This window comes from Littorina saxatilis, linkage group LG14, assembly GCF_037325665.1.
Source record: "Littorina saxatilis isolate snail1 linkage group LG14, US_GU_Lsax_2.0, whole genome shotgun sequence".
NCBI classification, from domain to species: Eukaryota; Metazoa; Mollusca; class Gastropoda; order Littorinimorpha; family Littorinidae; genus Littorina; species Littorina saxatilis.
The window spans coordinates 14,185,854-14,212,672 of record NC_090258.1 but is presented as its reverse complement, the minus strand read 5'-3'; the positions used below and the strand labels follow the sequence as shown (position 1 = coordinate 14,212,672).

Genomic DNA, 26,819 nt, shown 5'->3' with positions numbered 1-26,819 from the left:
GTGTTCTGTTGGTAGATCTCTCTCTCTCTCTCTCTCTCTCTCTCTCTCTCTCTCTCTCTCTCTCTCTCTCTCTCTCTCTCTCTCTCTCTCTCTCTCTCTCTCTCTCTCTCTCTCTCTCTTCTCTCTCTCTCTCTCTCTCTCTCTCTCTCTTTTTTTTTTTTTACGGAAAAAGTGGTCGGGCGGTCGCCCTACATGCCCTACCGGGTGCTACGTCCCTGATTGTGGTGAACGTAACGTGTGGTTTAACAAAATTACTTGCACATACAATAGTGAAGTCTGTCTGTGTGTCTTTGTTTGTGTGTTTGTCTATGTTTGTCTGTGTTTTCGTCTGTTTGTTTCTCCCTCTGTCTGTCTATCTCTTTCTCTCTGTGTCTTTGTCTGTCTGTCTGTGTGTCTGTCTGTCTGCCGTCTCTCTCTCTCTCTCAGTCTCTCTCTCTCTCTCTCTCTCTCTCTCTCTCTCTCTCTCTCTCTCTCTCTCTCTCTCTCTCTCTCTCTCTGCGAGGAAGGTGCACTTAAAGAGAAAGCAATACAGAAAGAAATGCATTTCTCTACAAAGAATGAAGTTTGTCTGTCTGTGTCTGTTTGTGTGCGTGTTTTTTTTCGGTTGCGTAAGTGTTTCTCAGTGGGGGTTTCTGTGTCGGTTTATCTCACTGTGTGTATGTCTGTCATTTTGTCGGTATGTCTTTGTGTGTGTGTGTGTGTGTGTGTGTGTGTGTGTGTGTGTGTGTGCGTGCGTGCGTAGTGCGTGCGCGCGCGCGTGTGTGTGTGTATGAGTGCGTGCGTGTGTGTGTGTGTGTGTGTGTGTGATTGCAATTATTCCTCCTTTTTACATTTAGTCAAGTTTTAAAATTTCACAAAGATTGGTCCAGTAGTTTAGTCTGAATCGCTCTACACACACACACGCACCGGCAGACACACACAAACACACACACACACACATACACCACGACCCTCGTCTCGATTCCCCCTCTATGTTAAAACATTTAGTCAAAACTTGACTAAATGTAATGAAACCTATACACCCTCGAATATAATTTTATGTGGGTTTAAAAAGAGCGAGAAACAATACAAGGGGGTCCACAAAATCAGACCAGCATCGGAGTATGGGAGACAACTTTGGGACAGAAAACAAACCACAGAGCAACACTACTCTCCCCTGCGTAGAATCAGCCAATCGCAGCCATGATAACAAATTAGGACAAAGGTCAGCCCCGTTGCGGCATGTGTGGCAGTTTTGCGAGACACTTGAAAGTGGTACAGTCGGTAAATAAGCAAGATATTCCACAATGGCAAAGCCCAAGAAAGTCTGTGTTGTTGGCTCCGGTAACTGGTATGTTTGCCTTTGTTGTCAACTTGTTATTGCATTGGTTGCATGTTTACTTTGCGGTAGTCTATAAACTGAATCTTGTAAATTTATGTTCTCGGATTCGCATTCTGTACAAGTCCGAAGCGCTTGCGCGTAAGAAAGATGCTGTGTGCGAACATGCAACGATGTACTTTGTTTACAAGCTGGCGCAAGACAGAAGAAAATCACGCCACTTTTTTCTTTACCGGGAGGGGGGCTGTTGATGACCTGCTGTTGGTAACTCAGGCCTTCAGTTTGCTAGATGATGTTCAGTTTAGGTCAGTTCCATAAAGTGAAACTGACAAGGGTCTAGCACAGTAGCAGACGACGTTTGTCACTTTCGGAGTTAGATTCAATACATGTACTGAGACATCAACGGCTTGACAGCAATTTTTGCTATATTCCCAGCAACTTCAGGTGGGGACACTGTCATTGCATACAATATACTTTGTCGTTTGCTGAAGCATTGCATTTAGATTTGGAGTCAGACCATACAACTATCACATTTTGGTGTGCATCCTATGCATGCATCGGCCATTACTGCACCTCAGTCAGAGGACCGTACGTAGTGGTGACCTTTCTGGTTCAGTGGTCATGTTACATATGTTACCTGCATGGGCATTTAGCGTGACTGAGATAACACACAAAATAAAATTCAGTGAGTTGAGAAAGCCATGAATTGGGATCTGTCTCATGATGATTAATCTGATTTATCTGATTTGTAATGAGGCCATGGACTTTTGTGTACACGTACAAACTGTACATGTAGCACTAAAGTGAGAAGTTTAAAAATCTAGTCAGATAAGGGCAAACCAACTCGAACGGTATGATATATTATATGAACAAATGTAGCTGATTGATATCATGCATTATCTATATATACAGTGGACGCCGCTTAATAAAACCGCGGTTAATAGAGCCAGCCGCTTATAAAAGCCGATTTCAGACGGTCCGGATTTATCACTATATCTTATGTATTAGAAAAAGCCGGTTAATAAAACCAACCCGCCGCTTATTAAAGCCAGTTTTCTCAGAGAAATCACGTAGTTTGTGACTAAAACTCACATTATCTTGTTCTGATGTGGAAGACGACCAACAAACAAACACTCATAAAATCGTTCTTCTCTGCCGAGTAATGATTCGCGACGGTGACAGTGAAATTATTGATGTACCGAAGTGATCAAAGTACACGTACATGTACATAATTAAAACAAAAGTTCAACATCCTTCGTGAAGTTTTGTTTAGATTCAAACAAGTGTAAATGACGAAAGAAAGTGACTGAGTGACGTAAACAAAAGAGATTTTTTTTCTTTCGAAAATGACGTATTCCTGGACCGCCGGTTAATAAATCCGCCGCTTATTAAAGCCATTTTTCGTCGGTCCAGAAGTGGTTTTATTAAGCGGCGACCACTGTATATACGACTAGTGTCTGTGTATCTGTCTGTGTGTCTGTCTGTGTATCTGTGCGCGATGCACGGCCAAAGTTCTCGATGGATCTGCTTCAAATTTGGTGGGCATATTCAGGTAGACCCGGGACACGACACAACCTGGTCGATATTTCAACACGTGCTCTCAGCGCGCAGCGCGGAACCGATTTTGGTTCCACCTCAGCTATTTTGGTTCCACCTCAGCTTACCCGGGCCCCCATACCGACACACCATAGCCGCTACACCACATCACAACGCCAAAGTTCTCGGTGGATCTTTTTCAAATTTGGACACCGTATTCAGCTACACCCCGGACACAATATCATCGATGAGATATTTCAACACGTGCTCTCAGCGCGCAGCGCTGAACTCATTTTCGTTTTTGTGTTCATTTCACCATTATAAGTAACTCTTCCTTATCTTCTCCAGTGTTTGGCGTTTATCTCCCTTCCTTCGTGTGGCTTTCCCGTTCAGTTGTAAGTTACTACACTGCGCTGTCCACTGCGCTGAGCGTCTTCGGATATTCCCGGCGTTACTATTTTTAGAAGGTCAACGCAGTGTACAGAACGTAAATTGGACCCGTAAATTATCCTCACTGTAAAAGTGCAAAGGTCGAATCAATTTATAGCCACGCGAAAAATACACTGTCATCTATCTCTCTATAGATACGGCTTCTCTGTGTTTTTGTGTGTGTGTGTGTGAGTGTGTGTGTCTCTATGTAAGCAACACCTGTGCATTCTTCAGTTCTGTTTGTGATGTGGTCTGGCGGCTTTTGTGTAATTTTATGTACTGGCCTTCCTTTGAGAAGCCATAACTTGCTCAGTCCTGTTTGAGTGGAGTTCGCCTCCAAAGGTGATTAACACGGTTACATTCGTCGACAAGGATGGGACTCGATATGGTCAGGAATGGCATTATGGCCACTGAATCATTTTCGTGCTGTTCCCATTCCACGAATCTGGGAGGGACCTAAGCTTGGCGGGTCCATTGTTCGGACCCGGCGAAGCCGGCGTACGGCTCTAAGTACTTCTTCCCGGCGAAGCCGGCTACCCGGCGAAGCGGGTATTCATTCTAGTTATGAATATTTTAATAGATGGATTGTGATATGATGGTATGTATACATAAATATTTATACAAGTAAGATTTTTAAAGAAACATTTATTTTAAGCATTGATTCCTAAATTCTACGTGATTATATGATGATTAGAAATAGAATGGACATTTAATTTGTGGGGTATACTATAGCCGGTTGCATTTCCAATTCTAAGAAAGAATTTATATATAGATCCATCTTTACATTTATTCAACACTAACATTATAACTGTCAAAATGATGACCCATGCTGTTCATGCATCAAGGTAAGGATTCCATGTTGTTGTATTTTCTGAGTCACTATACTTTGGACCCTAGCTATTTTAAGTTCACCAACTTGCCTGAGACAAACCCACAGTCCAACTTCATGCAAAGGTGACCCACATTTTAAGACAAGAAATGACATGAGCATAGTGTCTATTGAAGTTTGCAGTGCAGTTAACACCTGTTGAAGTCCCACCATGTGTGTGTGTGTGTGTGTGAATGCATGCAAGACTATAGATTTAGAGAAACTTAACTCCACTGCTTATACTGCTGTGGTAGGTAAAACTATCTTCTTCTTCTTCTTCTGCGTTCGTGGGCTGAAACTCCCACGTACACTCGTGTGTTTTTTTGCACGAGTGGAATTTTACGTGTATGACCGTTTTTTACCCCGCCATTTAAGCAGCCATACGCCGTTTTCGGAGGAAGCATGCTGGGTATTTTCGTGTTTCTATAACCCACCGAACTCTGACATGGATTACAGGATTTTTTCGTGCGCACTTGGTCTTGTGCTTGCGTGTACACATGGGGGTGTTCGGACACCGAGGAGAGTCTGCACAAAAAGTTGACTCTGAGAAATAAATCTCTCGCCGAACGTGGGGACGAACTCACGCTGACAGCGGCCAACTGGATACAAATCCAGCGCGCTACCGACTGAGCTACATCCACGCCCCGGTAAAACTATCAACTAAAGGGATCAAATTTGCCTCTACTTATTTATGAGGGTCATGTTTTCAAGCAGCACATTTTTTTTAAATACAGACACATACATATATGTGGAAAAAATGAAAACAAGATGATACCAAATGCACTCACAAAAAGAACACAAACAACAACAATTAATGAACTGAAAAGCTTTAATCTTCTTACTACAAAAAAAACCAAAACCAAACGTACTGTTTCATTCCCTGCGGTATGGCAGTATTAACTGTATCTAAGTATACCTGTACAGTATTCGCATTCCTGTAAGCTTCTCGGAGTTAATCATTCAGGCTTTCTTCAGGTGTACTAATTTGTCCTTGACTCGTAAATCTCAACTCTTGTCTAGCCATAAACATTCCCATAATTTATGAAGATTTTTGTGGAGTTGACTTTTTTCGGTCATGACAAGGGCACTTGAGGGAGGAGCATAAAGCTAGTCTCAGGGCCGTCATGATAGCTGTGCATCAGCTTCTTCACAGTTTTACTCCCCTGACCCTCTTCTGTCAGCAGCTGTTCTCAAAATTATGCAGTTTTGAGGACTCTGTAATGCTGTCATTGTCATATATATGTGTAAAATAAACTTAGAAGTTTGTACAGTATATATATATTATTACATATGGGTCTATTTTGGATGAAGGGGGGGGGGGGGGGCAGCATTATATATCTGATCGTGATAGAATATTGTACAGCATCTTACACCATATGTTTCAGACTAAAATTTTGGCAGAACTAAATTACTACCGCATTTATACTGCTAGTTGAAGGGGAGTTGTGTTTGTAGAATGTTTGTGCGTCTAGATCTTTCTGCATAATATTTTTAAAATTTAAGAATGATTTGGTATATGAGCATGTGTAAGTCTGTATGTCAGTGTAACTCTCTCTCTCTCTCTCTCTCTCTCTCTCTCTCTCGCTCTCTCGCTCTCTCTCTCTCTAAATACTTGTTAGAGCGAAATTCACAAGCTTTAAGTTTAACCACATTTGATACAGGAGATTACCGGTAACCTGAGGTTCCGGGCATAGTAATGTGCGGCATAGTACTGTACGTTCAACATGTTACAACGTACACTGCAGAGAAAACACAACCACACTTGTTCCTATCGGTCTTCGCTTGGAGTAGGTGTAACCTGGTTTGTTTAATCAAGGAGCACCAAAGGCCAGGTCTGCCTTTCCTGTAACCTTTGGGTTCTTGTTTGGCTTGACAAATAGCCTTGTGTGTTGTGCTTTGTTACAATGTAAACTTGCAATACTTCATGAGGCCACTTCATGCACTTTCAGTGCTGCTCACAATAAATCCTTTTCTGGGTTCACAAATAAAAGTTTAGGAAAAATTGATCAGGAAATTTTACAATGATCTGAAAACAGTTTCTGCAGTTAAAATTCTGTCATTAGGGATCAAAGTATATGGACTGCCCCATTTTGTAATAGTTCAGTGTTTAAGTTACCTTTTCCAGGTGTTTTTTTTTGGGGGGGGGGGGGGGAGGGGGGGGGGGGCGGGTGTCTTTGCCAGTCTGTAGTTAATAAAGCTTAGAGAACTTTGGTCTATGATAGGCCGTAATTCTCTGTGCGATAAGTCTTTTGTACTGTACCTGTGTGATAGTCTTTTGTACTAATGCTGCACAAGTTTTCCGTTAGGCAAAAAAAAAAAAAAATTAGCCGTGGTTAAGGTAACATAGCCACAAAAAAATAGGGTAGGGAAGGTAGGCAATCACTTTATTTTTTAAAACTTTTTTTTCTAATGTGTACAAATTAAACCTACTTGACAGGGAAATAAGTGTGCGACTCGAGCGCTTTCGCTTTCATTGCGTTTTCTGCACTGTTATTTATTTATTTTTTTTGGTTGTTGACAAATTATGTAATAAAAAGTTATAGGGTCGGCCCCTAAAAATAGGGTAGGTCGGGTTACCGTAACCTCACCTATTTTTTTTTTAGGCCTTATCAGCGGCTGTTGTCAGCTGGCAGTTTAAGTTATGGTGTGAACTTCAAGCATAAATGGCCAAATGAAACAAATGTGTGTTGAACAGTCCAGGTGCATACAATTAGCCTGGCAAGTCTGCCTGTCCTATATACTTGCGGTGTTTGTCTAGGCTGAGGTTGTAATCAATAGATGTTTACTCTTGTATAGGAACTGGGAGCACTGTGTAAAGGTGCATAAGATACTAGAGGACAAAATCCAACCTGCATGCATGTGTCACTTGATTTTCACTGTCAGCATAAAACATTGCTAATGTGTGTTCTGATTATATTCAAGTTTATGCAAACTGACGTGTGTGTGTGTGTGAGTGCATGTCCTTTAAATTGCAGCATTCCCAGCTACAACACCCAAAATCTTAATTAATAATATCAATCTTTATTGCCAGAACTAACAGAGAGTAACAGCTCCTCCGTTTTTTCTCCAAAAAGAAAACTGAAGGGAGTCTTAGAATGGGGACACATTTTCAGATTCCCCCGCAGGTTAGGGGGAAGAATTTACCCGATGCTCCCCAGCATGTCGTAAGAGGCGACTAACGGATTCTGTTTCTCCTTTTACCCTTGTTAAGTGTTTCTTGTATAGAATATAGTCAATTTTTGTAAAGATTTTAGTCGAGCAGTATGTAAGAAATGTTAAGTCCTTTGTACTGGAAACTTGCATTCTCCCAGTAAGGTCATACATTGTACTACGTTGCAAGCCCCTGGAGCAAATTTTTGATAAGTGCTTTTGTGAACAAGAAACAATTGACAAGTGGCTCTATCCCATCTCCCCCCTTTCCCTGTCGCGATATAACCTTCGTGGTTGAAAACGACGTTTAAACACCAAATAAAGTAAACATTTTCAGAGTTTATGAGCTGAAAGCTATGAAGGTCTTTTATTTAGGGACAGTCTTCAAATTTTATTAAGGTCTTACAAAGGGGTTTCAATGTATTAAAAACATATTGTCTCTGTATTTTCAGGGGCTCGGCTATCGCCAAAATTATTGGCAACAATGCCTTGGACAAACCCGAGCTGTTTGAGCGAGAGGTGCGCATGTGGGTGTTCGAAGAGATGGTGGATGGCAAGAAGCTGACAGAAATCATCAACACCAAACACCAGAACGTCAAGTACCTCCCTGATATCGCCTTACCTGAGAATGTGGTAGGTACATTGGACATGCATGTACAACGCCTGGGAACAGAAATTGTGGTTGTAATGTTGATAAGCTTGTGTAAACAGTGGAACCCCCCTTCGAAGACCTCCAAAAAATCTGAGAAAAACGGGTCTTTATAAAGGAGGCAGTCTTTAAATGGGGGTAATTTTACAGAGGTTATGAACAGAAAGTCGGGAAAAAACCAGGTCTTAAAAAGAAGGGAGTTTCTAAAGGGAAGTTCCACTTTACATGCATGTAAATTGTCTTGGAAACAGTGGTTGTAAGGATGATTAAGCTTGTGTATATGTTGTATGCATTTTGACACATTGTGTTAAGCGTCAAAATGGCAGGAAATATGTCGCTGGAATTGGTGCAGTATGTGATGCCGCATAATGATTTGTTGTGACAGAAACTTTCATCCCCTGGCATGATGGCGGTTTGCCTCTTGAGTCTAATGTAACTTGTGAACGTTCAACGTAATTAGCAGGTACAAACTGATGTACCAGTCTGATTGAGACTCCATAAATCACAAGAACTAGGATATGTCCGTTGAGGCCGTAGCTGTTGTGCTAAGCAGCTATGAACATTTTCAGATCTGAGACTTCAAAAGGTAGCACCTATTCGTGAAGATAGGATTTTTGAAGTGTCACTGACTGTATGGCTATGCATGTTGCATAGTTACACCAAGTAGTCCTCCGCATTGCAAGTGATTCACAAAGACAGAATGCTAACAGTGAGGCTGGACATATTTTTGCATAAAAAGCAAAGAGTCAGAGGCAATGACGACTTATTGATCACTCTGCTGGTGAACAACTTTGTACAGTAGTACCCCATTTGTAGGACCTCTAACATTCTGGAAAAGAAATCGGGTCTGGAGGGAATCTTAAAAAGGGCACATTTACAGAGGTTGTAAACAGAAAGTCTGAAAAAGCATAGTCTTAAAGAAGGGGTGGGGGGGGGGGGGGGGAGGCCTTGATTGAAAGGGGGGTTCTGCTGTATTGTAATTTCTATTGATTTGGACAAAACCATATTCAAGGTAGGCTGCTGTAACTGTGCATCATTTAAAATCTCTGAAGAACAGTTCATGGAATCAATTGCAATATCACTTGCCATATGATATGTGGTACATGTACAAAGATCATGTGCAACGTTCAAACCTTAGTCATTTTACAAAGGTCATGTGCAATATCAAACCTCTGTCTTTTGACAAAAACTCTTGTGATTTTCAGGTGGCGATACCAGACGTGAAAGACGCAGCAAAGGACGCAGACATCTTGGTGTTTGTGTTGCCGCATCAGTTTGTGCGTGGCGTGTGCAACCAGCTCAAGGACAAAATGAAAGAAGGGACCGTGGCTGTGACGCTCATCAAGGTGGGTTAAGTCATGTCAACCTGTTGGGCTGATGCTGCTACAGCAGTACCTGCGATGTGTGGACCCTACCATGAGAGGACACCTCCCTTAAAAGGACGCTTTCTCTTGTCCCTTTTTATATTATCTCTACCAAAATATACAGGTCTGTCATGACAGGCCACCTGCAATGTAGGGACACTTTTGGCCGGTCCCAAGGATGTCCTTTCATCACAGGTACCACTGTACAGTGGAACCCCCCTTTTAAGACCTCCACAAATCTGAGAAAATTAAGTCTTAACTCATTGTCTCCCAGGTACGGATATATCCGTACCCACTCATATGGCTCTATCTGACTTCAGTCGCTTCCTGTAACGTCAATCTAATGCCTGCATTCCAGCGTGTTGATCCACAGTTGCTACACAGTTAATACTACAATTCTGAGTGACCTGCTGCAGCACAGCTGGTCTCGGCTAAAAAAAAAATTGGTCAACATAGGTGGGGTAGAAAGTGTTAAAAAAGGATTCTTAAAATGGGGGTTAACTTTCTGAGTTTATGAATAGAAAATCTGAAAAAACTGGGTCTTGAATGGGCGGAGGGTCTAATCGGAGGGGGTCTTCTATTGGGTAGGATGGTTGGGGGAGGGGGGGTAAGAAGGGAGGGAGTCTTCTATCGGATGGGGGGGGGGAAGGAGGGTCTTAAAGATACAGATACAAGATACAAGAAGTTTTATTGTCCTCATTAATACAAGGAAATTTGGCATGTGTGTGGCAAGACATGATACACTGATACATAGACATTTACAAAACACAACTGAAGTTCAATATCAGCACACCCTTACGCAACATACCCACTACTTCAGACACACAGGCTACATGTGCCCCTCGGACGTACGCAACCCACAATTCACCCAGTCATACAGCTCCACATGCACTTACTCATTCATGCAGCACTCTAGCACCCGGCCATGTACAACTCACACACTGGAACCCTCATACGGCTACATATTGCATTATAACACCCGCACAAACATTACAACCTCAAACATCGTACTAGATCTACAACTAACAAGCATACCTCCACTATCATGCACCGAATACATCATCATACATTACATCATAACATATTGCATTATAACACACGCACAAACATTACAACATCAGACATCGTACTATATCTACAACTAACAAACAATCATACACTATCAAACACCAAGTACATTATCGTTCATTAAAGGGGAGGGAGAATGTCTTATTTTGGGGGGGAGGGGTTTTAAAGGGGGATTCCACTGTAATGGGAAGTGATGAAGGAGAGTCATGTAAGCATTTGCTTTTCTTTTTTACATTTAGTCAAATTTTGACTAAATGTTTTAACATAGAGGGGGAATCGAGACGAGGGTCGTGGTGTCTGTGTGTGTGCGTGTGTGTGTGTAGAGCGATTGAGAGTAAACTACTGGACCGATCTTTATGAAATTTGACATGAGAGTTCCTGGGTATGATATCCCCAGACGATTTTTTCGATAAATGTCTTTGATGACGTCATATCCGGCTTTTTGTAAAAGTTGAGGCGGCACTGTCACACCCTCATTTTTCAATCAAATTGATTGAAATTTTGGCCAAGCAATCTTCGACAAAGGCCGGACTTCGGTATTGCATTTCAGCTTGGTGGCTTAAAAATTAATTAATGACTTTGGTCATTAAAAATCTGAAAATTGTAATTGAAATTATTTTTTTATAAAACGATCCAAATTTACGTTCATCTTATTCTTCATCATTTTCTGATTCCAAAAACATATAAATATGTTATATTCGGATTAAAAACAAGGTCTGAAAATTAAAAATATAAAAATTATTATCAAAATCAAATTTCCGAAAACGATTTAAAAACAATTTCATCTTATTCCTTGTCGGTTCCTGATTCCAAAAACATATAGATATGATATGTTTGGATTAAAAACACGCTCAGAAAGTTCAAACGAAGAGAGGTACAGAAAAGCGTGCTATGCAGCACAGTGAAACCACTACCGCGCTGAACAGGCTCATCAGTTTCACTCCGTTTTGCACAAGCGGTGGACTACGGTCATTGTGAAAAAATGCAGTGCGTTCAGTTTCATTCGGTGAGTTCCACAGCTTGACTAAATGTAGTAATTTCGCCTTACGCGACTTGTTTTTTGTTCCAGGGTTTTGATGTGGCAGAGGGAGGTGGCATTCTTCTCATTTCTGATGTGATCAGGAATCTCCTGAACATTCCATGTGCCATTCTTATGGGGGCAAACATTGCTAACGAGGTAGCAAAGGAGAACTACTGCGAAGCCACTGTTGGTAAGTGTGTGTAAGTGAGTGTGTGATTTTGTCATGACCCGTACAGAAAAAGGGCCTGTTTTTAATCTTTTTCTTCTTCTTCTGCGTTCGACTGACTGCACGATCAAAGTCTCTCTCCGAGGGATGCCGCATAGCTGGCCGTGCGGCGAAGTTCATCTGCCGTTCCCCAGAGTTTGGTCCGAAGGTCCGTTCCGTCTGGCCACTGCTCTCTGCGCCTTGCTTCGTGGGAGGGACAGTCCCTGTTTTTAATCTATATGGATGTGTTTCAATCTGCCTCAAAACAGGCTGACAGGTTTACAGCATAAAGAATTAAGTTTGAATAGATGTGACCGTGTTATTCTCTGGCCTTGGTCTTCGGTCACTGACACATACTATTTTTTATCCGACGCATTGACTCGTACCAGTAGCTGGTTGACTGTCTGATAGTTCTGACATGTAGTACTGTTTTTTGTCCTGATCGAAGAATTTTTGTGTACCCAGGAGATATGGACCAATACATTATTTCAAATTCAGGTCCAACTTGTCCATTGTCCTGTAAATCTTCGAACAACGCTGAATGTTTGTGTATTTATTGGCAAACTGACACTTTTTAACTTACAGTGGTACCATCAATGTGAGTTCCCTACAATGAGAAAGACACCTCCAATGAAAGCAGACATTGTGTTGTCCCTTAATGCTTTTATAAGCTTGATCAAAATGTACCTGTCATGACAGACCCCCTTCAATGTATGGACTTTGTTTTACTGGTTCCACGGGTATCCTTTCATACCCCCCGCGGGTTAGGGGGAAGAATTTACCCGATGCTCCCCAGCATGTCGTAAGAGGCGACTAACGGATTCTGTTTCTCCTTTTACCCTTGTTAAGTGTTTCTTGTATAGAATATAGTCAATGTTTGTAAAGATTTTAGTCAAGCAGTATGTAAGAAATGTTGAGTCCTTTGTACTGGAAACTTGCATTCTCCCAGTAAGGTAATATATTGTACTACGTTGCAAGCCCCTGGAGCAATTTTTTTATTAGTGCTTTTGTGAACAAGAAACAATTAACAAGTGGCTCTATCCCATCTCCCCCCCCTTTCCCCGTCGCGATATAACCTTCGTGGTTGAAAACGACGTTAAACACCAAATAAAGAAAAGAAAGAGAAAAATAAAGAAAAACGGTCATAAAGGTTTTCACATCCATGGGAGGTAATCGGAACCGACTAAACAGACTGAGCCAGTAGCGCAACTCGTGACAACCAGGTGACAGTATACGTAAAGTAGCGTGACATATGTCGCGACAACCAGCCTAAGCCTTAAGTACAATGCTGAAGGTGGGGGAGACAAACAGCATAAAATGAAGCCATCTATTTGCGTCCACATTCCAGGTTATGAATTGGTGTTTGTGTGTTATAGGTTGTAAGGATCCAGAGCTCGGGAGACTGCATAAATCCATGTTCCAGACCAAATACTTCCGCATTGTGGTGGTGGATGACGAAGAAACAGTGGAAGTGTGTGGAGCATTGAAGGTAACATTTTTGCTGTCGCTGTAACAAATGTCCTTAGATGGACTATGACGTGAAAGACAGTCCTGCACAATTTCCATCTTGTCATGCTTGTGGCAATGCAGTAAAACGTCTGTCTTAGGACTTTAAGTTTCTGGCATAATGGGGGGGGAGGGGATTGGAAAGGAGATGTTTGGGCCATTACGTTTGTCAGTTGCTATCAGTCACAGATCCTAAATGTAGGGATCAGTTCAAATTGCATTCTGTTTTATGCCTTACCTGCCATATTACACACAGATGGGTAATATAGGGGAAAACATTATAATAAAAAAAGAATAAGAGAAAGGCATGCACAAGACTGGTAATTGATCACATAGTTTTAAGGTGAGTAACTTGTGTAATTGCACCATTTGGGATTGGAACTAGCTGCCAGTTTCTTCTGCCAGTCTACTGATTTAGCAACTGGGACCTAAGCTTGTGTACAGTTTGAGCATTCCTTTGAATTGCATGGGTGGGATTCTTCCGGTATATGCCGGAAATACCCCCCGCGGGTTAGGGGGAAGAATTTACCCGATGCTCCCCAGCATGTCGTAAGAGGCGACTAATGGATTCTGTTTCTCCTTTTACCCTTGTTAAGTGTTTCTTGTATAGAATATAGTCAATGTTTGTAAAGATTTTAGTCAAGCAGTATGTAAGAAATGTTAAGTCCTTTGTACTGGAAACTTGCATTCTCCCAGTAAGGTAATATATTGTACTACGTTGCAAGCCCCTGGAGCAATTTTTTTGATTAGTGCTTGTGTGTACAAGAAACAATTAACAAGTGGCTCTATCCCATCTTCCCCCCTTTCCCCGTCGCGATATAACCTTCGTGGTTGAAAAAGACGTTAAACACCAAATAAAGAAAGAAAGAATATGCCGGAAATCCGGATTCGTAATGTCTGTGGTGATTTTTTTTGGGTTGTTAATTATACACATCCTTCAGCGTCTGGGGGCCCCAAGACCCCCCCTTGGAATTCTTCAGGATCCATGACATTTTTCTGTCCCACCCATGGAATTTTGTTAGTTTCCCTTCAGCAGAAAAAGGTGAAAGAATAACTGGTAGCTTTATAAATTTGAGTTCCGATGTTTCAAAGACTAAAGGGTAGCATTTAACTCCCCCCACGTTTTGACGTGATGACTAAATTGTTATTGTTGTGTTGCTCAAAACTTTTGTGATGTGAATAAAATGGTTTCTTTGGTATCACCCAGAACATTGTGGCAGTTGGAGCAGGCTTTGCTGATGGTCTAGGCTACGGTGATAACACCAAAGCTGCTGTGATACGCCTGGGCTTGATGGAGATGGTCAAATTCTGTGAAGTCTTCTACCCAGGTACTGTTTTGTTTTGGGATGCCTTTGATAAAGTATGGAAATGGTTCAAACAAAGCCAAATTGCTTTCTGGGTAAGTCATAGTCTGCCTTGAAAATTGCTGAACATGTTTTATGGTGAAACCTGTCAATTGCGACCAGTCGAAAGGGGTCGTTGTAGACAGGTGGTAGCTGTAGACGTATAATGTATGGTATAATCAGTCAGCGATCTCTTTGAAATGGTTGTTTTGCAGGTAGCTGTAATAGACAGGTTCAACAGTATTGGTATTTTTCTTTCAGCAAACTTTTGTCAAAGAAAGTTTCCATAAGGTCCACTCATGTATGTCAAAAACAGATGAAACTCACTAGTTTGTCTTTTTTTTATAAAATTAAATTCTTAAATATAAATGTCCTTGCTGCATATAGAAGAAATGGCTGAAGGGAAATGGGTGGTGGTGATACAAATATTTAATGGCCACACTACCTTGGAACAATACAGTATTGCAGAGGGTGTGAGGTGTTTACTTGAAAGATTTGAAGCTACAGTGCAAACTATTTGTGTTTTCAGGTTCACAGCAGAGTACCTTCCTGGAGAGCTGTGGAGTGGCAGATCTTGTGACTACCTGCTATGGTGGTCGCAACCGACGAGTATCTGAGGCCTATGTTCGTACTGGAAAGGTATAGTGCAGCGTTCCTGATTTGTGTGGGGTCATTACATATGAATCTGTGCTCAAGCCAGTTATAGATGAACAGGGAGGTCTGTGCACACACCTAGGCAGGCATACACACGCAGAGACATGCACCTACATGCTCATGCACACACACGCTGAGGCATGCACTTACACACACACACGCACACACATACATACACACACACACACACACCTCAGGTACAAATCAACAGCATTTCAATCGTAGCAGAACTGATTTGCCAAAGTGCAGTGCTCCCTCTGGTGACACACACATACGTAGTCACACATTCAAATCATGATCACGCTGACCGCCATCGTAATGTTGATGTTTCAGACGATAGAACAGCTGGAGGCAGAGATGCTGAACGGACAGAAACTGCAGGGACCTCCCACTGCTGACGAAGTTAACGTCATGCTGAAGAACAAGAAAATGGAAGACAGGTGAGTGCATGGTGTGGATTTTTGGCCTTTTTGTCCCAGGATAACAGAGCCGCCAACTGTTACACTTTCAGAGTAGCATGACAAATTGGTGCAGACACGTACTCTCTATTGGCCGTTTTTACATTTAGTCAAGTTTTGACTAAATGTTTTAACATGGACTGGGGAATCGAGATGAGGGTGTGGTGTATGTGTGTATGTGTAGCTAGAGCGATTTTGAGAAAACTACTGGACCGATCTTCATGAAACTTCACATGGGAGTTCCTGGGTTTGATATCCACAGATGTTTTTTTTAATTTTTTCGATAACTATCTTTGATGACGTCATATCCGGCTTTTAGTGAAAGTTGAGGCCGCACTGTCACCCCCTCATTTTTCAACCAAATTGATTGATATTTTGGTCAAGCTATTTTCGACGACGTCCGGACTATTGGATTTCATTTCAGTTTGGAAGCTTAAAAATTAGTTAATTAGTTTGCTCATTAAAGTTGTCGATCGAATTTCCAGTTACAGATTAAAAATGATCGCATTGTATTCCTCATCTTCTCCTGATTTCAAAAATATACAGATATGTCATGTTTACTCTAACAATGTGCTCAGACGGGAAGAAAATAGGTCCAGTAAGTACTTCGGTCGCTTGCTTCGCGGAGACGAGGGTGACCCGCCTCGGTCTTCAGGTTAGCCGAGACTATCTGAAGTTAGGCTCGGTGATGACTGTTTTGGGGGTTATAGATCTTTCTAGTTTGTTAACGATTTACTAAATGTTTTTATATCGCTTCACACAACTTGTTTTTCTTCTTCTAAATTAACCTTTTTAAATGTCTATATTCTTGTGCGAAATAGCCTAAGTATGGGGTGGCACAGTTTGTATTGAGGTATACTCTTAGAATAACTTTCGATAACTAAATGGATTGCTATAGGTCACAGTTCATGGGGTCAAGTTCGAGTCAATAAGTAGGAAATCATTGTTTTCTTCAACATTATTTATGGAGCTAAAGCAACACATATTTTGTTTTTGATTTATACTAGATATGAGGAAAGGTGAATCACATGGGCATCATGTGCTCTTCTTGTTAAATTTAAGTTTGTTCTGTTGATTGAAAGTCTGTTTTTGTTTTCATTTATTTGATTGTGTTTGTGTGTGCATGTGTGCCATGATATTAATGGCAGCACCATTTGTGTCTGTGTGTGCATGTGTGCCATGATATTAATGGCAGCACCATTGATAATCAGTTAATGAATTTTATTGTTTTTATTTCATTTGCATAATCTGTTAGTGTTCTGATGTAAGTCCAGCAGTAGATAGGTTAAGCCTATTTTAACATACTGGAAACTGGTAATCTTCCAGTAGGTATTAATTTAGTTTTACTAAAGCCTGCTGGGACACAAGTAAAGGGTTAGTGCATTTGTAAACAGGAATCGCTTGACAAGTGGCCCCCTTCATCCCCCCCTTCCTCGTCCTGATATGGCTCTGCGTAGTCGGCTGGACGTTAAGCAACAAATAAACAAACAAAAATTTCATTTGCAGGTTTCCATTGTTCACTGCCATTCACAGAATCTGCAAAGGGGAGTTGCCTGCCACCAAGTTCTTGGACTGTCTCAAGAATCACCCTGAGCATATGTAATGTACCCCCTTTTCAATGCTCCCCCCCCCCCCACCCCACCCCACCTTCTATCTCTCCCACCCTACACCTTTACATTTCTTTATTTTCAGGGGTTTGGGTGTCCATGAAATGAATGGTTGTTATGTCAGATATGCTGGTTTCCTGTGGCTTCAGGAACTAAGTTTTTGAGACACTAGTATTTCAGATTTTTTCGGGGTGTTTTTTAAATTTTAATTTAATTTAATTTAATTTAATTTATTTGTGGTTTTATTATTTGTCTTACTGAAACTTTATTGTAATGTTTTGTATCTTGTGCATAACATGGACTAGTATATGCATCCTATTGGTTACCGTACATGCCTGTTTGTACGAGACTTTCTGTGTGACTGTATACATGTATGAAAGTGGGAAGGAGTATAGTTTTGTGTTACCATACAGCACTTTCTGTGCACAGTATTGTAAAAACCAAATGATAAGCATTATGGCATTCTTACCTTCAGTGCGGTGTTCACAACAAATCAGTCATTACTAATTTGAGAGGAATATTTTTTGCAAAGTTGTGTGAACTTTCTGTGTAACTGGGTGTCCATTTTCTAAGATCACTGCCTCACTGACAGCCTTCAATAGTCTCCTGTCCGCCCAGCCGACCTTCCCCTTGACCCTGCTTGTGACCTCGATGTTTGATGCCCCCGCAAGGGGCACGGTACTCTGTAAGCACCCAAAACCTCAAAGAGATAACTGGCGGAAACCTTCCTATTAGAACATGTTAACACTGTAAACAAGTTGAAAACAAAAGGTATCCTGACTTGCATTTTATCTGTGTCTGTGTGTACTAAATGATGAGAATAATCATTCTTTTGACTGAATTTCCTGGGATTGCACTCACTCTGCAAAATTGTGCTTAAGTATGCATTCCATGTGCCATACACATTTTCCGTACCACTGACACAAGATATATGAGGTCGTGTGGTGCTTCGATCAAAGCAAATCTCTTATATTTTCTCAGCCTGAACTTGGGGTGAATGTTAATTTGTTAAGTCAAGTCAACAGGCCAAAACTAAATCATGCAGGTTTGTTATGATCTGATTGCCAGTCGGCCGTTAAGTGGAACATGTTGCTGTGTGAGTCACAGTTTGCCTTGAATCATGAACTGTTTCCCGGGAGTTGGTGGGAGAAAAGAATTGTTTGGCATGAAGGAGCAGTACTAGTGTTATTTGACTCCATATCTATTTTGAAGGAGATTATTGGAATATAGCCTTGGCTAAGCCCAACCTGCAGCCAAGGTAAAATGCTTTATGTATGTTAGGTAGCATTCACTGGTTACAAAAGAATATTTTCCAGTTAGCTTTTTTGTTTTTTGAACATGCAGAGTATTAATTATATCTGTTCACGCAAGATTTGTTTAAAAAAGTTTTACAGACTGTGTTCATTTGCTGCAGGCAGCAGCAAAATTCTCCATTGAGTATATATTTGTGCTGAGAGCTGGCGTAGCTGCCATCACCGAGACATTTAACATTCAAGACTTAGTAATAGTATTGAGACGACAAGAAGAGAAGAACTTTAAAGAAGTGTCATTTTGCAGGTTTGAATAAGGCAGTATGGTTTTTGACTCACATGCGAAGCAAAAGTGAGTCTATGTACTCACCCGAGTCGTCCGTCCGTCCGTCCGTCCGGAAAACTTTAACGTTGGATATTTCTTGGACACTATTCAGTCTATCAGTACCAAATTTGGCAAGATGGTGTATGATGACAAGGCCCCAAAAAACATACATAGCATCTTGACCTTGATTCAAGGTCAAGGTCGCAGGGGCCATAAATGTTGTCTAAAAAACAGCTATTTTTCACATTTTTCCCATTTTCTCTGAAGTTTTTGAGATTGAATACCTCACCTATATATGATATATAGGGCAAAGTAAGCCCCATCTTTTGATACCAGTTTGGTTTACCTTGCTTCAAGGTCAAGGTCACAGGAGCTCTTCAAAGTTGGATTGTATACATATTTTGAAGTGACCTTGACCCTGAACTATGGAAGATAACTGTTTCAAACTTAAAAAAATATGTGGGGCACATGTTATGCTTTCATCATGAGACACATTTGGTCACATATGATCAAGGTCAAGGTCACTTTGACCCTTATGAAATGTGACCAAAATAAGGTAGTGAACCACTAAAAGTGACCATATCTCATGGTAGAAAGAGCCAATAAGCACCAATGTACTTCCTATGTCTTGAATTAACAGCTTTGTGTTGCTTGACCTTGGGTCAAGGTCACATGTATTTTGGTAGGAAAAATGTGTAAAGCAGTTCTTGCTAGGTTTAGCTGAAGGTCAAGGTCATGTAAAGGTCAAGCATGTAAGTCGTATGGGCTTTGCCCTTCTTGTTAAGATTGTTAGAAGAAAAGAGTCTTGATTGCGGAATAGTAATGTTTTCTTTCTTCCCAAATTTTCTGTGCGTATTTTCTTTCTGGCTGCCTTTGGTTTAATGGCCCACTCCTTATAGATTATATCTGTAAGTTAAAAGCAGTCTCTTTACCTGGATGTAGTCATTGAATCTGCCACCTGACTTTATGAATATTGACAGCTGGAATGTCACCACAAAAACATGCATTTCCATTGTTTCACTCTTTTCTATCCCAGACACAGTGACAGATTCAAACAGGAAGTGAATTAGAGAGAAAATGACTTAACACTTTCTACCCCACCTATGTTGACCAAGTTTTTTTTAGCCGAGACCAGCTGTGCTGCAGCAGGTCACTCAGAATTGTACGTAACTGTGTAGTAACACGCTGGAATGCAGGCGTTAGATCGACGTTACAGGAAGCGACTGAAGTTTTTTTTAGCCGAAACCAGCTGTGCTGCAGCAAGTCACTCAGAATTGTACGTAACTGTGTCGAAACTGTGTATCAACACGCTGAAATGCAGGCGTTAGATCGACGTTACAGGAAGAAACTGAAGCGACTGTGCGTACGGATATATCCATAACAAGTCGGATACAGCCATATTAGTGGGTACGGATATATCCGTACCTGGGAGACAATGAGTTAATAGAATGCTTGATGCAAAATAAGTTATGAAATTTCCTTTCATTCTTCCACACTTTGACTAAATAAATGTTCAAATGATCTAGTCAATGAAAGAGTGGATGCATGGTTCCCAATATGTACCAGGGTTTATAGTCTACAGTGGCACCGCCCTTTTAAGACCTCTAAAAATCTGAGCAAATCAGGTCTTTCAAAACCCCCCGCGGGTTAGGGGGAAGAATTTACCCGATGCTCCCCAGCATGTCGTAAGAGGCGACTAACGGATTCTGTTTCTCCTTTTACCCTTGTTAAGTGTTTCTTGTATAGAATATAGTCAATGTTTGTAAAGGTTTTAGTCAAGCAGTATGTAAGAAATGTTAAGTCCTTTGTACTGGAAACTTGCATTCTCCCAGTAAGGTCATATATTGTACTACGTTGCAAGCCCCTGGAGCAAATTTTTGATTAGTGCTTTTGTGAACAAGAAACAATTGACAAGTGGCTCTATCCCATCTCCCCCCTTTCCCCGTCGGGTATAACCTTCGTGGTTGAAAACGACGTTAAACACCAAATAAAGAAAGAAAAGATTTTTTTTTTTATAAGAATGAGAAGGCAGCAGAAAGTGCAGCATACGCCTTTAATTCTGTTGAGTCGACATTACTTTAATACACAGTTGATTTTGATTTAATATATAATGCACTGTTATTTTGCAGGATTTCCCATAAGTAATGGGTATAAATGTTGTACGTTTCGGTTATTTGAAATGATTCATGTTAATATTTCTTGTTTGTTTTTGCTTCTTATTTTATTCACCTGTTAGGCATTCTTATGTGGCATATTCAAACAAAAACAAAACAAATATATGTATGACTTGGTTTTATGCATATTGCTGTTAAAGTGTTGCGCTGTGTTGCCACCTTTCATGTTTGTGCATTGTTGCCTGTTCCATACAGACCAAAATAGAACGTGTCAATCAAGAATTTAGATTTAAGGTGCACTTTAATCAGTTTTGACATTAATCTCAGTGCTAGGACAATCACAAGTTGCTTTGTTGGATTATATAAGGAAAGTGCTCTTAAACAACACAGGAATTCAAATACTCAAAATGGTAATTCATCAGTTGCAGTGTTTCTTTTGCTGACAGAAACTTCGAAAGAAATCTTGTGTATGGAACATCTGGGTTTATTTTCTTTATATCTTCAGGCATTGCTTTGTTGATGGTTTTGTTTGTTTTGTTTGATTTTTGGTTGATTTTCTTTTTCTGTTTGACTTAAAGACATTTCAGAGAAATCTATATATGGGCTATGAAGCGTAAGTTTTTCAAGGATTATGTGAAAAGCAATTTTAACACACAATGAATCAGTTGTTTTGAGTGTGTACATGCATGTATTGAAACCTTAATGAATGTTCTGGCTGCACATACAGTCATTTGAAATTGATCATACTCATAGGCTTTCACTCCCTGAAGATGCGCGGTCAATACAGTAGTATCCTCATTTCTCAGACATGGTGAAATTACAGTAAAACTTATGATCAAATTTGAAAAATGTGTTCATTAAAACAAAGCCATGTTAGAGCCATCTTCTGTGTTTATTGAGTCTTGTTTTTATTTGCAAATGACGATTTACGCAAATGGATACAATGGTACTTGTCAGGAAAGATTGTAACCCCTAGGGCCAGAAAAAAGTGTCCCCTATATGCAAGTGTTCTTTCATGGCAGGGAAACGTTTTAAAGAGTAATACAGATTGGGAGTTTTCTGATTCCTCTTGAGAAAAAGGACCTCTGTAACAGGTACTACTGTATCCATGCAAATGTACTACCTCTGATAAAGTTTGGAAAAGTTGTGTTCGATTTAAAGTTGTTGTGACTATACAGGCAGCCATTTTTTTCAACATCTGCCATCACTGTGTGCATAACTACAGCATAGTGTTTGAAAGTGAAGAATGTTATGAGAGTTATCTGCACTAGCCATACACTTTACAAAACTAGTTGTGATTAAGTTTGGTTGAACCATATATTTTTGTGTGTCTGTTGCAACTGAAATGAACGAAGACCATCTTCTCTGCTCTGTACGTGTGTCAATCACAGTTAACAGTGTCTATTTTTTTCATTGGTGGTGTGGCTTCTATTATTTATTTGTTATTATTGACATTGTTTTGGTCATGATGCACATGCTTCAGATGTAAATGATTATAAAAAAACGTACGCTGTCTGTGTTTTACGTTTGCACCATGTATCAAGCTGTTGTGTTCCCCAGTTACAAGGCATTCCCTTGCAGTTATATGTTGCTTTTTCAGGTAACAGTGTCATCATCACAATATTGCTCAGCTTGTTTTCCAAGGACCACTGATTCACTTTTTCCCCAACTTTTTTGTGTGATCAGGTGCAAAAAATATGATGTGTTTGAAAAGAAATTGCTCAGTTGATTGTTCTGTCGGACCAGTCTATTTATGGACCTTTTATGCAGGCATGACTTAGTACATTGCTTGAATTTCTCCAGTTTGACTTCAGTGCTGCTTTATCTTTTTAAGGCATGAAAAACATGTTTCTGGTCACCTCAGATAACACACATGTACATCTTTTGTTCCTCGTTTACCTTGTGTAAAATGTTGAGTTTTTTTGTTTTTCCTTTTGGTCAGAGTGAAAATGTCTATGCAAATATCTCTAGGGCACCATTTTTCATCTCAGAAATTCTGTTAATGGTGACCAATAAAAAAAAGTGATTCAGAACTGGCTGTAATACATGTAGTAGTAATACATCCTACTTTTCATAAAAAAAATGTAGTTTACTGTGACTGCATGATAGAGAAATGATGCTTACTTTCATGATAAACTTAGGGTCACAAAGTATGTCGAGATCTGAAAATTGTTGACATTAAGTGAGACTGTGTCCTTCCTGCATGTGTACATTTTCAGTGTGTATGTTAATCTATGTTTTAACGAGTGGAAAGACTTGGTTAACTTGAAAGATGGTGGGATCTTTATTTTCTTCATTTTTGACTCACATGCGAAGCAAAAGTGAGTCTATGTACTCACCCGAGTCGTCCGTCCGTCCGGAAAATTTTAACGTTGGATATTTCTTGGACACTATTCAGTCTATCAGTACCAAATTTGGCAAGATGGTGTATGATGACAAGGCCTCAAAAAACATACATAGCATCTTGACCTTGCTTCAAGGTCAAGGTCGCAGGGGCCATAAATGTTGTCTAAAAAACAGCTATTTTTCACATTTTTCCCATTTCCTCTGAAGATTTTGAGATTTAATACCTCACCTATATATGATATATAGGGCAAAGTAAGCCCCATCTTTTGATACCAGTTTGGTTTACCTTGCTTCAAGGTCAAGGTCACAGGAGCTCTTCAAAGTTGGACTGTATACATATTTTGAAGTGACCTTGACCCTGAACTATGGAAGATAACTGTTTCAAACTTAAAAATTATGTGGGGCACATGTTATGCTTTCATCATGAGACACATTTGGTCACATATGATCAAGGTCAAGGTCACTTTGACCCTTATGAAATGTGACCAAAATAAGGTAGTGAACCACTAAAAGTGACCATATCTCATGGTAGAAAGAGCCAATATAAAGCACCATTGTACTTCCTATGTCTTGAAGTAACAGCTTTGTGTTGCATGACCTTGGATGACCTTGACCTTGGGTCAAGGTCACATGTATTTTGGTAGGAAAAATGTGTAAAGCAGTTCTTAGTGTATGATGTCATTGCTAGGTTTAGCTGAAGGTCAAGGTCATGTAAAGGTCAAGCATGTGAGTCGTATGGGCTTTGCCCTTCTTGTTTTTTCTTGAGAAGATGCATAACCATATTTTTGTATATGTGCCAATTCAATGTATGCAAGATGACTGTGGGAAATGTGTATAGTTGGCATGTGGTTTCTAACACAGAAACCTGGATATAATAAACAAGTCATCCATGACAATGTGTTTGTGTCAATATGCTTTGAGAGTTTGGTGTCCGTGGTGCATTTCTTACAGGAAACTTCAGTGGTTTTTTTCTTCTTATTTCAAGTACATGTGCGTGCTCTGTTGCATAGCTGCCAACCCCTGTGAAGCCCAAATAGTAGCATAATGCTGCATTTTGACATTTTCAGAGTAGGGATTGGCTTTTAAGAGTAGCATTGTCTTCAATTTGAATCGCACACACGCATTATGCGAGGTTTGCATTGGACTTTCTTTTTTTCCCCTCTCGTTTTCCATGTCAACGGCATGGCGGCAAGTGGGACACAGTGCCTCGGTAACCCACACCTCCAAGAATGTGTTCAAAGTCAATCAAATACATTAACCAGACTACAACGCAAAAAAGGAGAAATGGCTTTCTCGATTGGATGTTCAACAAAACCGTCCCCTGATTGAATCAGACCTTTCCATCACAAGCGCTGTTTTTAATGACTGCTGCTGATTGTCGACTGATGTGGAAATTTTGCATGCTTGTAATTTTTTGTTTGAGCTTAGCAGTTTTGGGCTTAGCGTAGCAATTGCTGCAAAATCGTAGCATATGCTGCAGTTGGCAGCTCTGCTGTTGTGTCCCTGTACAGGTGTTCAATCGGCACGGTTGGCCTAGTGGTAAGGCGCCCCGTGATCGGGAGGTTGTGGGTTCGAACCCCGGCCGGGTCATACCTAAGACTTTAAAATTGGCAATCTAGTGGCTGCTCCGCCTGGCGTCTGGCATTATGGGGTTAGTGCTAGGACTGGTTGGTCCGGTGTCAGAATAATGCGACTGGGTGAGACATGAAGCCTGTGCTGCGACTTCTGTCTTGTGTGTGGCGCACGTTATATGTCAAAGCAGCACCACCCTGATATGGCCCTTCGTGGTCGGCTGGGCGTTAAGCAAACAAACAAACACACAAACAAAAAGGTGTTCAATCTGCATAAACCATTGGGTTTTTTTCACAGCACAGAGCACTTCTTTGTTTTCAGTGCTATTTTATATTGTAAAAACACACGATAAACAGTGTGTCATAGAAGGGTAGTGACATTTACTATTGTGGTGTTCCAGAGCCCACAAACACACACACACACATAACACAAATAAAAAAACTGCCAGGTGAACTACCTTGTGGTTAAGAAGACATAAGTTTATTTTGCTATATAGTCCTGCAATTTTCACTTCACAACACAAATTCCTTTATTACACAATGAATGGAAACAGTATTCAACAGACTAGAAAAAAACTAACACTCATAACCTTTTCTGTGTTTACTTCCAGTCATCAATGACAATGGCCTGCAGTGATAGCAAAAAGTGAATGCAGCAGAATTTCTAGAGTGGCAAATAGATTTTGTTTCCTTTGGTCTAATGTATGAAAATCCACACATACATGAATTTAAAGCCAATGATCAATCCGCAGACCTGTTCACTCTAGAAAAGAGTGAAAGACAATTTTACAGAATGTCAGTGTATACATGCAGTTGCTCAGTTTTTGGAAAGTGTCCAATGTTTTGAACATACACATGTGTGGGCGCAACAGCACGCACCCGCCACACATACTTTCACCGGCTCAAGGGTAAACTTGAACTATTGAAACACGGGTGAATCTGCTGAGGGTAAAAATCTTGTCAGGTGTATTTTTAATAAGGGCTGTATATTACATGTATGTGTTTAAAAGTGTAGGAATACCACATCTTTTGGTCAAAATTGTACAAAGTAATCTGCACGTCTGCATTGTTTTTTAGGGACGTGAAATGTTTTTTTTAGCAATGCTGTGCAAGTGAGTGATGAACATTTATTGATGCTAAATCACATCAGCAATTATAAATGCTTTCCTAAGAAAAGTAGAGACTGACAAGTTAAGAATTTTGTTTGTTTGTTTATTTGTTGCTTAACGTCCAGCCGACTACGCAGAGCCATATCAGGACGAGGAAGGGGGGATGAAGGGGGCCACTTGTCAAGCGATTCCTGTTTACAAATGCACTAACCCATTACTTGTGTCCCAGCAGGCTTTAGTAAAACTAAATTAATACCTACTGGAAGATTACCAGTTTCCAGTATGTTAAAATAGGCTTAACCTATCTACTGCTGGACTTACATCAGAACACTAACAGATTAAACTATACATGAATCGCGAGACAAGCGGCAAGAGAAGAGATTTTTGGAAAAAATACAGGTGAATGAGCTAGAAGGCAGAAAAAAGAAAAGAATTCATGAAGAAAAAGAGAGCATGACAGGAAAGAGGAACCAAAAATCTACCTAACAGCAAACTAGAAAGCTCCTGCGGTTCCAAAAACAGGAGGGGCTTTTAATTTCATAACCGCAGTGCCCCACTGCGGGAGACAAGTTAAGAATAACAAGCAAACAAACACAATATTATAGTTATACACGCAGCAGCAACTTCATCAAGAAAACAGCAACTTCATCAAGAAAGCAATAACTTTGCGATACAAAAAATCTCAAAGTTCGACACAGTGAACACCTACATGTATTTAAAATATACTGATGCAATCAAAGATGACACAGATATAAGGAAGAAAAAACACACACAAGCAAACTCAATAGCTATGCATATTTAAATACTACGGTGAGACATATATCAACACAAAACTTTCAAAAAATGTTCTAAATGTATTTTTCATGGCAAGCAGGGTTTCCCCTTCATAATTGTCACACTACAACATAACTATAGTGATAAATAATAG

General features: G+C 40.4%; 1 protein-coding gene across 1 annotated transcript; it reads left to right on the top strand.

Moving 5' to 3' along the window:
- Positions 1-1,204: 1,204 nt before the first annotated feature.
- On the top strand, positions 1,205-24,107 carry LOC138947181 (glycerol-3-phosphate dehydrogenase [NAD(+)], cytoplasmic-like). Its single transcript, XM_070318619.1, has 10 exons — positions 1,205-1,330; positions 7,754-7,934; positions 9,156-9,296; positions 11,452-11,593; positions 12,985-13,097; positions 14,322-14,442; positions 14,987-15,096; positions 15,445-15,551; positions 17,076-17,168; positions 20,881-24,107. The coding sequence occupies exons 1-10, from the start codon at positions 1,287-1,289 to the stop codon at positions 20,894-20,896; spliced, it is 1,068 nt and encodes a 355-aa protein (XP_070174720.1). The 5' UTR covers positions 1,205-1,286; the 3' UTR covers positions 20,897-24,107.
- Positions 24,108-26,819: the final 2,712 nt, after the last annotated feature.

What these genes read in the sequence shown, in the direction of transcription:
- LOC138947181 (XM_070318619.1), top strand. Translation starts at nt 1,287, where the DNA reads ATGGCAAAGCCCAAGAAAGTCTGTGTTGTTGGCTCCGGTAACTG. An exon ending in CTACTGCGAAGCCACTGTTG is followed by an intron (nt 11,594 to 12,984) that starts GTAAGTGTGTGT and finishes TGTGTGTTATAG; the next exon opens with GTTGTAAGGATCCAGAGCTC. An exon ending in CCTATGTTCGTACTGGAAAG is followed by an intron (nt 15,097 to 15,444) that starts GTATAGTGCAGC and finishes TTGATGTTTCAG; the next exon opens with ACGATAGAACAGCTGGAGGC.